The 15,915-nt window shown below is 40.0% G+C and overlaps 2 protein-coding genes across 2 annotated transcripts; one reads left to right on the forward strand and one right to left on the reverse strand.

Moving 5' to 3' along the window:
* Positions 1 to 809: 809 nt before the first annotated feature.
* LOC118309871 (green-sensitive opsin) lies at positions 810 to 2,991 on the reverse strand. Its single transcript, XM_035632462.2, has 5 exons — positions 2,496 to 2,991; positions 2,211 to 2,379; positions 1,872 to 2,037; positions 1,507 to 1,746; positions 810 to 1,413 (listed from the first exon to the last, which is right to left on the reverse strand). Exons 1-5 carry the CDS (start codon positions 2,878 to 2,880, stop codon positions 1,315 to 1,317), a joined length of 1,059 nt encoding a protein of 352 aa, XP_035488355.1. The 5' UTR covers positions 2,881 to 2,991; the 3' UTR covers positions 810 to 1,314.
* A 7,319-nt stretch (positions 2,992 to 10,310) lies between these two features.
* Positions 10,311 to 12,425, forward strand: LOC118309870 (green-sensitive opsin). The gene is made up of 5 exons (XM_035632461.2): positions 10,311 to 10,766; positions 10,857 to 11,025; positions 11,182 to 11,347; positions 11,464 to 11,703; positions 11,813 to 12,425. Exons 1-5 carry the CDS (start codon positions 10,382 to 10,384, stop codon positions 11,909 to 11,911), a joined length of 1,059 nt encoding a protein of 352 aa, XP_035488354.1. The 5' UTR covers positions 10,311 to 10,381; the 3' UTR covers positions 11,912 to 12,425.
* The last annotated feature ends 3,490 nt before the right edge of the window (positions 12,426 to 15,915 follow it).

Consider the following 15,915-nt stretch of genomic DNA (forward strand, 5'->3'; position numbering starts at 1 on the left):
TATAGTCCTGTTGTTGTGTTGCCCATGTGACTTTATTTTTTTATTTATTCAATGTGTCAAAATCTGTATCCAATAAAATGTTCAGATACACAACATTTATACAATTAAACCCTATGGCCTATTTTCATATCTTAGATATTGTCTGTCGTTTTAAACTTGTGTTCATTTTACTAAAAATCCGTTCAACACTATTGCTTTAAATTTAACAGGACTAATTTGTTGAGCAGCAGTTCCTGGAATGCCTTCTGCTCCAAGAGGATTCACACAGGCTTAAAATGAGGGATTAAATACGTGATGACATATCCACTCAGTAGTGGATCATTGACAGACTTGCTGTTACTTGACAGCTTTGAGTATTTTGATCAAGGGCCGTTCTCGGCCGCTTAAGAGGAACATGATGAGATTGTCATGAATACTGAAGGTGACTGTTAAGGTTTCATGTTTTTAGACTGTAGTAAGCGATAGTTTTTAGGTGGTAGTAAAATGTCATTGCCATTTTTGTCCCTGTTAAAGTCTATTTTTTGGGTGTTTTCCTTAATCTAAACTGCAGCTGGTGAGGGAAGAGGCAGTCGTATGTTTTGCAGATTATGAAAACCTTTGAGGCAAATCTTGAATGCATTAATGACTTTAATTTACCTAACCTACAGGATAAACTAAAGTGAACATCAATATTTTGGAATCAAGTAAGAATACTGTCAAAATTGATGAAGGCTTTAAAAAAAGCTTCTCTTTCTCAAATATATGAATTTCTTTACACATGTGATTGCAAAAAGACATATATCGTTCAGACAAATGAACACAGCACTGCATTTCTTTTTATGTATGCATTTATTATCTACCCGATCCTATATTATTTTCCTATTTCATAAAATACATAAAAATAGAGTTTCTGGTAGACCAGTAAAACATATGCTCCCCGCAGAATGTGTGATTACACTTTCATCACAGCAGAAAGTGCTGTCACACTTCAGAAGGTTTACAGTTCCACTTGCGAGTTGAGGTGTCATCACTTGCTTTTAAGTGAAACACAGTTCATTCACACTCAGTCACACACACACACACACACACACACACACTCACACAGATTCTGCACAAGATAACCCTTCACAGAAAATGAGTTTCTTTACACTTCTTTTTTTTATACATATGAACAGATGAGGCGGCATTCCTTTGTGTGTTTTGCCCAGAGTCCGTTCACCAAATCCATAAATCCGTTTGGCAAATGTTCAAGACATTTTTTCCTTAATGTGATCTTTTGAAATCTGGAAGCAATCGGTAAGGAAAATGTCCACAGGCGTGAGGATGTCATCATGATTAAGACACAGAGGACACCTCTGTCTTGCTGGCGGAAACTGAGGTCTCATCCTCCACCATGCCGCCCATTCCAATAGTGGTCAGCATGCAGTTACGGAACTGGAAGGGAGAGTTAGAGGGAAAATTCAGAAACCGGGCATATGCATAATTTAGGATCGAATAAAGACAAAAATGGAGGTATACTGAACCAACCTGTTTGTTCAGCAGCACGTAGATCACGGGGTTGTACAAGGCGGAGCTCTTTGCAAAGAAGGCAGGTATGGCTGCAGTCAGGGCGGTGAAGGCAGCTCCCTTGTTCAAGAAGATCCAGCCAGCGAAAGTGGCATATGGTGTCCAAGCTACCAGGAAGCCAAAGACCATCAGGACGCACATGCGCGTCACTTCCCTTTCAGCCTTCTGGGTTGACTCGGACTCCTGCTGCTGGGCTGCAGCCTAAACAGTTGGGTCAAACAAAGTGGTAAGGTCATTAGAAAAAAATTCTACTCCTACATCTTACGCTAATTCACAAGGTGCAAAATGTATCTAAATAATGTCAGAAGAATTTAAACTTTACTTACGGCCTTGACTGTCAGCACGAGGCTTCCATAAGTGAAGAAGATGATGAAGACGGGAAGGAAGAAGTGGACAACAAACATGTAGATGACGTATGATTCGTTGTTGAAGCCTGGGGCCAGGGTGTAGTAGTCCGGTCCGCAGGAGCACTGCATGCCTTCGGGAAGGTACCTGAGCAAAACACAAGAAAAGAAAATCATGTAGACATTCAGTTAAAACAGCCAGTTGCTCTCTGTGTCTACAGTATCTAAGCTATCTAAGTATCTAGCTGGCTTTAAAAGGTATATATTGCAATAAAATAGAAACATTTTGGAGGAATAAAAATTCTCTAAAAAGTGAGTCACCTGGACCAGCCAAAGAGTGGGGGACCAGCACATGCAAAAGCCATGATCCAGGTGAAAGCGACTCCAACTGCTGCGTGAGTTCCAGAGAACTTGAAGCTGCCCATGGGTTTGCAGACGACAATGTATCTCTCAACAGCCAGGACGACCAGGGACCAGAGAGCAACTTCGCCTGTTGAAAGAAAGGGTAAGAGAAGTGAATCATTTGTTTTGTACCCTTGGCATTGAAATACAGCAACATGATTTCTGTAATCCCTGCAAAAAAGCGTTGTGCTTCTTCTTTCTTACCTCCAAGTGTGGCCATGAATCCTTCAATAGCGCAGAAAGTGGCTCCGAGGATGAAGTAGCCGTTAAGAGCTGAGGTGATGGTGATGGTGAATCCGAAGGCGCACATGATGAGTCCGGCCACGGCCAGGTTGACCAGGATGTAGTTGAGAGGTTGCCGGAGTTTCTTGTTCTGGGCTGTTACCAGCAGCGTCAGGCCGTTGATGGGAGTTCCGGTGCAGATCAGGAAAAACATGTAGAAAGCTAGAAGCTTGAACATGATGGGATCTGCCAAATAATACTGTTGATATTCAAAAGGACTTCTGACAATCCCAGTCCTGTTGGACATGGGGATGTAGAAGTTCTTGCCCTCTGTGCCATTGGGCTCGAATCCTCCGTCCCAAGTCATCTTCAGTTGCTGCGTCTGTTGGAGTTTCAGTCGACGGAGAGGGCCAACAGTGTGTGAGATCACCCAGTAGTCACTAGTGGTGTAAGACAACCCAACACAGACAGCTTATGCATTCCCGGGGGTTATTTTATACCTTCCCGGTTATCCTCAAATTGGTAAAATTAGATTACAGGGGGATTGTGAGGAAGTGGGCAGCTCAAGGCTGATTTATAATTGACTTTAAGAAAGCGCTGAGGGACAGGTCAGTTTTAAACCTACATTTCACACAAGATCATCTGACGTATTTCTTAATCTTTATGCTATGTATGTCAGGCAGAAAATGCCGCATTACATTGTATACCAAATTCTAATGTAAGGATGATTTATATTTCACTCTGTTTATAGCCTATGATTAGATTATCAAAGTTAATTCAGTTTTTTTTTTTAAAGATTTTAAACTTTAAAATGAAAAAATTATTATATCAATAAGTATTTACAGTATTCCAGGGAGTGGATGGAGAAACATTTCAATTTTTGTAAAGTAATGTATTGTCTGAATTGAATCATCTAAAATGTGTTGATTAACTTCCAGTGGGTTCTGTAGAGGCTTTGCTCAGGTGCTACATACTGTACTCCCACCCTGCTGAGAAGTCTCCCACTGCATCCTGACACCGACCACACGCTGCCTTCTGTCTGGCGACAAACTTGTTTTGACAGTGATCTCTTTATTCCCCGACAATGCAATAATGCATGTCAAGACTAACACCGGAGAACAGGACAATCTGCTGTGATGCCTTGACAGAGACTTAGGAATCGCTTCTCAGACATCTGAGCATCAAATCTTGGATATTGGAGAGACTTGCAGGCAAGGGATTTCCAGCACAGGATTTTGAAATGCAAGCACTGTGTTTGTGAAGATTCCCAGTCATGCACATCATAGTTACTCAAGATGGGTTAAATCGAGGGCGACTGCACTTGGTGATTGATCAACACTACCGTTTTCTGCTGGTACGTACCCGACATGTTAAAGCAGCTTTATAGACGGTGGTTAAAGTCGACGATGCTCGCCTCAACAGTCTCCTCTGAGCAGCCTGACAAAATATCAAACTAAGGCAAACACAATGTTTGATACATTGGTGGAACAATGTACTTGTGGAATTCTGAAGTCAATTGTTGTGCAGTTTTTAGGTCTCGATATATTATTATTATTATTATTATTATTATTATTATTACTCCACTACAGTTATTTAATAACGTTTTAAACTAGTTTCTCGCAGACACAGAATCATAACTTCATAAATTATGATTTATGATAATAGGTCACAAAAAAAGAAAACCATGTTATAAAATTATTCAGATTAGTTAGACCGTACCCAGAAATGTATATTTGTCTGTTCAACATTTCAAATCTGGTGTGTTGCTGGGGACCCGAGGAAGTTGCTGTGAAGTCATATTGATGTCACCCATTAGGGCTTGCCTTGTACCAAGAGGAACATTTTGAATGGGTAAAAGAGAACAATAATACAATATTTAAAATTTACTTTCACTTGTAACTGAGTATTTCTTCACTGAGGTTTTACTACTTTCACTTAGTAATAAAAAAAACTATTTACTTCTTTCACCGCAGATTAAATGTGTGGTATTATTGCATCACTCATGTTATATCTTTTGTTGGATTCAATAGTGCATTATATTTGATAATTTGACCATTTCTTGTAGGCCTGAATGTAATTTAACGTACAAAGTGAAGGAGTGAAAGTAACTGAAAACAGAAAAACTGTAGTAAAGGACAGATGTTTGTAATTTATACTTGAAAATGTAGAGAGTTACATTCTTCCTCTGGTTGTTGAGGATTTTGTCTGTTCAATCTGCTGCCTGTTCATGTTTTCAAGGCTAAACAGTGAAGTAATTATGCCATTACATTGATTTAAAATTGATTTTAAAACATTCTACATTAAATAATACTAATATAATAATAATATAAATTCCTGTTGAGTTACAGACTCTGGGCTTATCCTGTGTCGGTTAATGCGAGGGTTAAGTCTGCAGCTTAGTTCTGACACGAAGACCGCACTCAGGGCCAAAAGTGAGAGCAGCTTATTGAAAACCCACACTCATGTATTTGGTTTGAAATTAAAAACTTAGGAAAAATAAATGAGTTATAGTTATTCTAGTACAAACTTTTGAAAAAGGGAAATGCACAAAGACATTCAGTATTTACATTCCAAATTTCCATGTTGATAAACTGGCTGGTCAAAACGTATTGTGGTAAATGTACAGTACACGCACAATAATAGCGGATCAAATAGAAAGAAGAATGTCCAGATATGGTTAAATGCCTTTATTGATATAGGACATGGTAGATTTTTCTGTCTTACAGACAACAAACACTGAGGTTTCAATTCACACATCCCAGTGCTACTGAACATACATACGGAAATGAAATGTAAAGCATTATATTGCTGTACATGTGAACAAAAAGTGATTTTTCATAAAAATAAATTACATGTTACATATTCACATAATGATAGGCTGGCGACCTGTCCAGGGTGTACCCCGCCTCTCGCCCAATGTTAGCTGGGATTGGCTCCAGCGCCCCCCCCCCCGCGACCCTTAAATGGATAAAGCGGTAGACGATGAATGAAAAAATGAATGTATGAATATTCACATAAAATTATCGCTTGTAATGTAACATTAGCATTTTATTTATTCGTCATCAAAAAAAATGAGGATATTTTTCCCCCCAATGGTTACAAACATTGACAGCATTATCAAATGTTGATTGCCAGTAAGTATGTTGATGGATTAATTTTTTTTTTGTCTTTAAAGATCTTTCAGGCAGTTGAACAGTATATCGGCAGGTTCCAGGACTGAATTGTGTCAAAGAGGTGACTTGTTTGTTCACCAGCACATGGATAACAGGATCATACTGTGCTAAGCTCTTTGCATAGAAGCCTTGAATCAAGACAACGAACAATCCAATCTGTAAAAGTGGACTATGTGGAGTCCAGCCAACCAGCATGAACATGGCCGTCACAACACAGGTACAGTGTGTGTCAGTGCACTCCGAGTCCTCTGAGTACCGTCGCTCCTGCTGCATTGCTGAGGACTGATTTAGAAAACATAACACGTTGACGATGTTCAGGGCACTTGGGTGGCGAGCTGACTACCGTAGAGAAATATCTCTACGCACTTGATCCATTGATAAGTGGCTCAAACTGAGATTTTAAAAAAAAAAAAATTCTAACCAATCTAGTTGTAGAGAATATACAATTCGCTGCAGCACAATATCCCCATAACTGGAGAGAATGAAGATGATGGTAGCCCTGAACCAACCGATGTGACAATATGAAAGAACAAATTCCTATGGACACGGAGCTCTCTCTCTCTCTCTCTCTCTCTCTCTCTCTCTCTCTCTCTCTCTGTCCTCGCTGCAACCAATAACTTACCATATATGCACTCACTCACTTCACTTGGTGCCTAACAGATACTGCAGCATACCGTCTGCAAGTGGTGTTGATTTGACATTTCTTGACTGCATGTATCATAAAATAGCTATTTTCATTGACAAATGTTCTCTTAGAGTCGTTCGCAGCCTTTTTTTAGTCATACATTTTAACTATTTAACAAGACAGTCCTTCAAGATGTCTTCAGTCTCCTGCCCCTAAAGGCACTTTGATCCTCACTGCATGCTCACAACGGTGTGATGTTCCGCAGATACAAAGGTGTATGACATGATTACTGAAGCTGACCTATGGAGGTATCTTTTTTAAGGACATTTGAAACGGGCGTCCTGCATATCCACACACAAATAAATAAATGATCCTTCACATTGACTTTTACCTGGCAATTTGTACTTTATTATGTCCATCCATCCATCCATCATCTACCGCTTAATCCACTTAAGGTCGCAGGGGGCTGGAGCCAATCCCAGCTGACATTGGGCAAGAGGCGGGGTTCACCCTGGACAGGTTGCCAGCCTATCGCAGGGCCACATACAGAGACCATTCACTCTCACATTCACATCTACGGTCAATTTAGAGTCTTCAATTTACCTAACCCCATTCTGCATGTCTTTGGACTGTGGGAGGAAGCCGGAGAACCTAGAGAGAACCCACGCATACACGGAGAGAACATGCAAACTCCACACAGAAAGGCTTGGATGGTTTGAACCGGGTCTGGAACCCAGAACGTTCTTGCTGTGAGGTGACAGCGCTAACCACTACACCATCGTGCAGCACACTATATTATGTATACATATGAAATTAAAATATGTATATATATATATATATATGAAAGAAGTGGTGAATCCACATAAGTGTATAAGTCCTGATCCAGGTGAAGACAATGTCAGTTCTTGCATGAAACCGCAGTGAACCGCAGTGACTTGTTTTTGCAGACAACATTGGACTGTATCTCTCAACAGCCAGCACTAACAATGATGTTGATCTTGGATAGAGGGAGATATCAACACATATTTAAAATGTGCTTAAAAACAGATTTCTCCCTAAGATCATTGGGTGTTTTAAATTGTTTCCAAATCTAGACACAAAGGTGATAAGCATCTTTGCTGTTAGAACCCTTAGCCTTTTTTTCCACTTTTGATAAACAACTTAATTCATTTCTAACTTGGTTTTATCTGATTGAGTATTTCATGAAATTTGGGTCAATAGTTTGATGAAACACTTTGTTGCAGTGTTTTGAAAGATTAAGCACAAATGAAGTGTAATATTACAAGTTTTACAACTATTAGTGATAGCAGGTGTAGTAGAAGTAGTTCATATATATTTCATTCATTTTCAGCATTAATCAATCAGTATTTTTAACTGATTGATTAATGCATATTTGCATAGCATTAGCTTTACCTTTTTGATTTGTTCATATAATGACATTTAATGTCAAAATGAAGTAACTAATGTGCCAAATCCATCATCTCCTAAAATATTTACAGTATGTGCCCATATTCTAATTCTCTTTTTACTTTTTTAAGCTAAAATCATCTGCTCAGTCTCTGCACTGCAAATACAATGGCCAAAATGCCATGATCAGAGGTAAGCAACATCTCTCACATGTTATCAAACGTATTCATTATTTGGAACCTTTTTTTTCAACGTAATGAGAAACTATCAGTATACATTTCTGATATCTTCATTTGCACTTTACCTCCAAGTAAGGCCATGAATCCCCCTTACAACACAGACAGTTCAGATGATGGTAACAGTGAATCCAAAGGCGCACCTCATCAGTCCAGCCCCAGCTGACTTCACCAGGACACAGGCGAGAGGTTGAAAGTGCTTCTTCTTCCAGGACCAATAGCAGGTCCCTGATGGAGTTACGGGTCAGATCTGAAAAAAGATCTATGAAATAAAACTGTAGCAATTAAGAAAGACGCTCTCCCTGTCCTGTGGGACACCAGAATGTTACTCGACACTGTTAACATCTTGAGTAAGTGGATAGACACTATCAGCTTTTGTGTGGATTCCTGGAACTACTGCGTTTGTTTCGTGACAGCACCAAATTAGCAAAATTAGGTTTCAGGTTGCATGAGGTAAATGAAAATAATTTGTTAATGACATTAACACCAGATGGTCCCAAAGTCCTCTGCCTAATTAGTTAGGTGTTAACTCTGATAAGATGCTAAGGTGATAAGGTTCCCTCTTTAGGCACCTTCAGTGTGATAAGTTTGAAGTTCATTTATTTAATCTGCCTTCCACTAAGGTCAGATCATCAAAGCCACTGGTTTACTCATTTAGCAATCCAGTGTAACTACATTTGAATCACACATTCATGCATCATAATGTCCAGATACAATCAAAGAAATATAGATGGAAATTTGGAAAAAAAACAACAACAACAAAACAAGTGGATAGATGATGACACAGACTGTGTGTAATTTATAGATACTTAAAATACAGAAACCAAGCAAAACGCAACACTTAAAAGCAAAAAACACACAAAACACAATGAACATCAAGAACCTACATTAAACAAGTACAAAACCTACACTAAACACGTAGACCCTTACATTTAACAAAATACTGCATCATCAAGCAAATCCAAAATTTAACAACCAACTAACATTAATTACCAATAAACTAGATAAAACAAGCAAACATATTTATTGAACAAATAAAAGGCCACATTTGGCACGCGACAAACTGCATTTTACAAGCAAGAACCTACATCTAACAAGTGAAAACCAATAGCAGACCATTACATTTAACAGTCAAAGACTAGATTTATCAATCAAACACAATAAAACAAGTTACAATCTTTATTGAAAAAGCAAAGCCTACTTAAATTTACTGGAAATAAACAGGGTATAACAGGTGGCTTTTATGTGCAGCGAATTAAAAATTGTTCATCATCCACAACCCTGGCACTCTTTATGGTACACATATCGATGTATGTGTTAACAGAAACAACAGTGACATTGAACAGTGTCTGTTAGAAAGTTCAGAGTGGATTGAGAATTTTATTGCATCTACTGTCCTCTACCACCACTGTGGCTTTACTGTATCTGCCAGTTGGTTCAGTCTGTCTTCATCCCCTTCCATTGACTTCCATTGATTTTTAATAATTTTCCCTCTTCGGATAAACTCAGGGCAATATTTGACACTGGATGTTCGTGGCTACTGATGGTGTGCTATGGCTTAGGGTAGGATAACAAATTAGATAAGTGTCTCACAGACGTTGTCTTTCTCGCCTGCGACAGTAAGCATTTGCTACATCACAGCCAGGCCACTGCAGGTGAGACACCGGGGTTAATCCCATCAGGATAAGCACACCAACAAATGCTTCATACGGAGTTGGAAGCTCACAGTTCAAATGTTAGACTATTGCTCTGACCTTAAAGTATGAAAACTAAGAGCATTCAACACTCACTGCCTGTATTATTGAAATAAGGGTGGAAGGAAAACTTTACTGGTTTACTAAAACATTGTGAGAGGATGTTCTCCTTGTCTCTTCGCATGAATAGGTCACACGAGAGTAACACACATGAGCATGCGTCCTTGCCTCTATTTGAAGTAGAGCACTCTGAAAAGCTTTATCTACTGCATCTATTACGTTTGTATACTCAAAACAAACAGAACAGCACATTCAATTCATTTACTGAAAATAAATGAATATAGATACACAATTTTCCTCACAATTCCAGGTTTAGTTGTTTAGAATATGTTAACAGTGAATAACGTGCAAAAAAGCTATTGACTGAAATGATTTCCCATTCTTTAATCAGGATTAAGATAACTCCTCTGAACCTGGAAAGTGGAGCAAATTACTTTGGGCCCTGGCCTTTCTATCCGGGATGTTAAGATTAATTACTGGACTCTTTTACCTCCCGCACTTCCACACAATCCTCCCGTACTAGCTCACAATCCTGTAATCCCACTTTGACAATTTGAAGACAGGTTTAGTGGTCAGGTATAAAAATCACACCCTTCCACTCAGACTCTCGTGTCATCCAACACTACTGGGTTGTTCAGGAGAAGAAGCTCAATAGAACAACAGACAACTGAACATGGCGTGGGACGGAGGATTCGAGCCCAATGGCACAGAGGGCAAGAACTTCTACATCCCCATGTCCAACAGGACTGGGATTGTCAGAAGTCCTTTTGAATATCCCCAGTATTACATGGTGGACCCGATGATGTACAAGCTTCTAGCTTTCTACATGTTTTTCCTGATCTGCACCGGAACTCCCATCAACGGCCTGACGTTGTTCGTCACGGCTCAGAACAAGAAACTCCGGCAACCTCTCAACTACATCCTGGTCAACCTGGCCGTGGCCGGACTCATCATGTGCGCCTTCGGATTCACCATCACCATCACTTCTGCTTTCAATGGCTACTTCGTCCTCGGAGCCACTTTCTGCGCTATTGAAGGATTCATGGCCACACTTGGAGGTAAAAATTGTACTCTATGTGTCTCCGATACCATGGTCGATTGAAAATATTGCAAGTTAACCTGAATTAAACCCTTTTGTCCCTCTGCAGGCGAAGTTGCTCTCTGGTCCCTGGTCGTCCTGGCTGTTGAGAGATACATTGTCGTCTGCAAACCCATGGGCAGCTTCAAGTTCTCTGGAACTCACGCAGCAGTTGGAGTCGCTTTCACCTGGGTCATGGCTTTTGCATGTGCTGGTCCCCCACTCTTTGGCTGGTCCAGGTGATACTCACATTTTTAATTTTATCCTTTTCATTCTATCCCAATTGGACTTTGTACTTTTTAAAGCCTCTTAGTCAAGGTTTATATATGTTTAAATTGTATGGGGCAATTCTAACTGAATGTCTACATGATTTTCTTTTCTTGTGTTTTGCTCAGGTACCTTCCTGAAGGCATTCAGTGCTCCTGCGGACCGGACTACTACACCCTGGCCCCAGGCTTCAACAACGAATCCTATGTCATCTACATGTTTGTTGTCCACTTCTTCATTCCTGTCTTTGTCATTTTCTTCACTTATGGAAGCCTCGTGCTGACAGTCAAAGCTGTAAGTTAATTTCAAATTCATTCATTCAGTTACAGGTGCTCTGCATCTGAAGCTTTAAAGGGAAACTGTTTGTTCTGTGAATCCTGACGATGTCTTTGTGGTCTCAAACACTTCAGGCTGCAGCCCAGCAGCAGGAGTCCGAGTCAACCCAGAAGGCCGAGAGGGAAGTGACACGCATGTGCGTCCTGATGGTCTTTGGCTTCCTGGTAGCTTGGACACCATATGCCACTTTCGCTGGATGGATCTTCTTGAACAAGGGAGCTGCCTTCACCGCCCTGACTGCATCCATCCCTGCCTTCTTTGCAAAGAGCTCAGCTCTCTATAATCCTGTTATCTACGTGCTGTTTAACAAACAGGTTGGTTGACATGAAAATGCATTTACCTTTATTTTTCAGTGTTAAAACCCAACACGGAAAACATTAAATGCTTGTTATGTTAATGTTTTTTTCTGTTTTTTATTTTCAGTTCCGTAACTGCATGCTGAGCGCTATTGGAATGGGCGGCATGGTGGAGGATGAGAGCTCAGTTTCTGCCAGCAAAACAGAAGTGTCCTCTGTCTCTTAAACACAGAGACATTTTCAGTAACATGGACATTTTCCTTTCTAATGTCTCTTCAAAATGGAATAATACTAATTGTGGACTGAGTGAGATTCAGGGACGTCGGAACTACTTGACCAGTGACGAATGGCTCCAGGAACAAACTCATGAACTGCAATTTTCACCTTTTATTTGAAGGATGTTGGAAATCAATGTGAATTCAAAATCAATGCAAATAATGGTAACATCTGTGAACACGCGTATATGGATGCTCATTTTGACCCTCCCTTCCGTCCGGGGAACAGGAATCTCTCAGCTGTTGATCTATTTGGCACATTTGAATTTACATAAAACACCCAACATCATGTTTCATTATATTTCTTGTTTTCATACATCAGTGGGAACACATTTTGTACTGTATTTTCAAAACAAGCAACTATATACCATGTAAAATTCTATTTTTGTCGCTGAGTTGGTCATCATGAATTGTAAACATTGTATATATAAAAATAGTATAGATAAATAAATGCATGCATGAAAATGTGTTGATCTATTGATTTTTTTTCAAACATTAGGCCATAAAAACCTGTCTGACGCCAAAAGGTTTACATTAATGTGAAATAGCAGCTTTACATAGATTTAACCTTTCTATTTATGAGGAGTTTTACACTAATTGGTTGACTAATTGTTCCCCCATCTTTGTCTTGGTCAGTAGGGGGCATCAGCGGCCACAGGAGGCACCCTGATGATCATGTCATCAGGGTAAACTGATCATGACGGTGCTGAGACCGTGTGATAAAGCCAGATTAGGTTAATCTGATTAACAGAGAAAAGAACTGAGGTAGAAATGTGGTTATTCTAAAACAGATGGAAGATATTACATGGTGGCGAAGTAACCTCCTTCAGATGGTTATTATACATATCCTATTTTAATCATTATATGAAAGGCCTACATTGACATGTTAGCTATAAGTTTGTTAGAGTTTAGGTTTTTATTTATTCAACTGACTGCTAAACTCAATCCATAACCAATCATTATGTAGGCCTTTTATATATCATACATCTGTCGCGGTGTGACTACAAATAAATTAATCGAACTAATAGGAACTCAATTTACACATTGTGATAAACCTCCAAAATTTAAAAACAACTTGTTTCCACCAATATGCACAGACTTTTTCTGTGGTCTTGACAGTTAGAAAGAAAACACACCGACAGGTGGAGTGATTTGAGCTTTGCTGATATATGCAACTATCTAATCCTGCATTCTAGAACAGAGGCGAACACTTGCCTCTGTTCTACACACACTCAACAAACCACAAAAAAAATTGGTTCCATCACAGAAAAATAATAAAGAAAACAATACACAAAAGCAGAACAAATGTAGCAGGGTGCAATTAATATTGTATATAATAATTTCCCCCTAACCCCACCATGCCCACTCACCCCATCCTAACCAGGGTGAACCTTCCCCTAACCCCTACCCGAACCAGGGTTTGCATCCCACTCTCTCTTCTTTCCCACCTCCCACCTCTCCCCCATTTCTCTCCACTCACCCCAACCAGTAGACAGATGGCAACTGAGTTCGGTTCTGCTAGAGATTTCTTCCTGTTAAAAGGGATTTTTTTTTCTCTCCACAGTCACCAAGTGCTTGCTCGTTGTTGGAACTGTTGGGTTTCTCTGTAATATTGTGAGGTCGCGACCTTACAAGGTAAAGTTCTGGCGCTATAAAATTGAATTGAATTGAATCATGTTGTGAAGCACTCTGTGACTGTGGTGTCTGTGAAAGGTGCTTACTAATTTACTTATAATAGCATCTTCTATGGAGATAGTTGTCTGAGTATGTACATACAGATACATGAATAATCTATTGCAGAGTATAAGTGTGTTACGACATAGTAAAGTCACATGGCTGATATGACTGTTCATTCAGTGAGCTTAGTGTTGTGTGGAGGAAGCAGTAAACACCAGCACCCACCAGAGGGGAAAAGTTGAAATGTCCCTTCATTTGTCTTTTCTGCCTCCGGGGGAGTGGCGGGTTAGCACTCCAAGTGGACTCCGTGACTGCTGTGTAGAACTGGGTCAATGGCTCTAAGTGGCACATTCCTCCGCTGACATAGAAAGTGCATCTTCTGCTCCATCTTTTTTATGTATGTAACCTGCAGTCACTGTATGTAACTGTAGGCTGTTTATTTTCCAAAGTCATTCGATAAATTGTAAGAAAGTAGACTAAAGGTTTGGCTGAGTTGACCTTTTCATGTTGTATTTTGTGACGCACCTGCAGGTCGGGCTTTTCAAACCCTGAAAAAGACTAAAATTATATTTGCTTCTTCTGCTATTTCATTTACCTTTTCTATATTGTAGGCTGTTATTGGGGTCCTGAAAGTTTAATTCACAATAATACTCTACTTTCTTATACTTTATTCTTAAAGAAGAGCTAATCAAGACTACATGTATTTATCTTTGCAGATACAGGCGGCCTTTGTTCATGTTTGTATGTTTTTATGTTTTCCATGCAACTGAATACTCTGACCTCGTTGGACTAGAACCATCCAGTAGCTCAATTGAAGTTTTGCCATGCTCCTGCTGTTCCTCCCAGCCGTGCGAACTGACACAGGTGATGGAATGGGATCTGATCAGTTGATCAACCTCCTTGGTATAATTCCGTGCTCTGCATCCCTCAGTGGGTGCTATTGACATGTTGTTGAAGCAGTGATATAAGAGAAAAAAAGCACATATACGGATAGCAACAAGACGGACTGAGACGTATGCTATAATATATAAAAAATTGTTGGGCCCACTGCCAATAGGGTTTGTCAAAGCGGGCAATTGCCCCCAAGATCAGCTGATCACGTCTGTCCACTGCAACGACAATTTTTGTGAGAACCCCCTTAAATTGTATAAGGATATGTACAGGACACTAAGGTCGGAACCCACTTACGAGGCACCTGGTCCCTTTTGTCCCTCGAACTCCCTTAAAACACCCCTGCCTCTGAAACACACTGTACAAGCTGGATACTATCCAAGTGGTACCCCACTGTGACAATCCGTTGGTTTGTGAACTGCCGTTTTGAAGCCTCGAGGTTAGCATTTTGACCAGCACCATGTTTGTGCGACTAGACATAGGAGCAGGGGGGGGGTCTAACTGAGAGCTTGCCCATTTACACCTGTAATCATCCACCGATTGGTAATGACGAAGACTTGAAACTAGCCATTGTTTAATGACGTTATAAATCAAGTGAGAAGTACAGCCATTGTCTCATTGACTTCTATAGAAATTGACTTCTTTTTTGCAACCAGGGAGTCGCCCCGTCCTGTTGATTCCAGAGAATACAGGCTTCAGGCTCTACCACATTGGCCTCATTTTCCAGACTCGGTGTCTACGTCCATTTTTATATACAGTCTATGATACTATCTGACCAGATGGCCCCAAATTCATACTAGGGACATCACTGCTCCATGGACAAATCACTAAAAGGCTAACATCAGTATGTGACCTGGGCTACAATAAGACCCCAGATAATAAATCAGTTTATGAAACCTATAAGTCACTCCCCATCCTTCAGTTGGGTTGGCAGAATAAAACATCATCCTATTTACCGCAGCTTGCAGTAAAATATCAGCCAGGCTTAAGTCAGAACAAAAATACAACTGCCCTGAAGTTCCGACAAGGCATCTACAGGGCAGTGTGTCAGGGAATTAACTACATAGCTGCTGTATTAAGGAGGATCCAAAGATAAGATGAGTGAGTGTGAAGTAGGTCAGTGAGTCCTCTACATTCCACTTACACTTGCATTAAGTACATTTATTTTCAAGAAAATCTACCATCTACTACTGCAACTTGTCTGTATAGCTAATTATGTTTTTGCTGAACTGTCAAGTCTGGTCATTGAACCACTACCTATTGTTTTTATGTAATGTTAGGTTTTCGAATTATTAGAAAATCTCATGCAATCGTGCGTGTGCCCCTTCAGAGTGATGTTCCGACAAATTCTTACAGCTAAAGACAGACAAAAAGACATGTTACTTAT

This window comes from Scophthalmus maximus, chromosome 6, assembly GCF_022379125.1.
Source record: "Scophthalmus maximus strain ysfricsl-2021 chromosome 6, ASM2237912v1, whole genome shotgun sequence".
Taxonomy (NCBI): Eukaryota; Metazoa; Chordata; class Actinopteri; order Pleuronectiformes; family Scophthalmidae; genus Scophthalmus; species Scophthalmus maximus.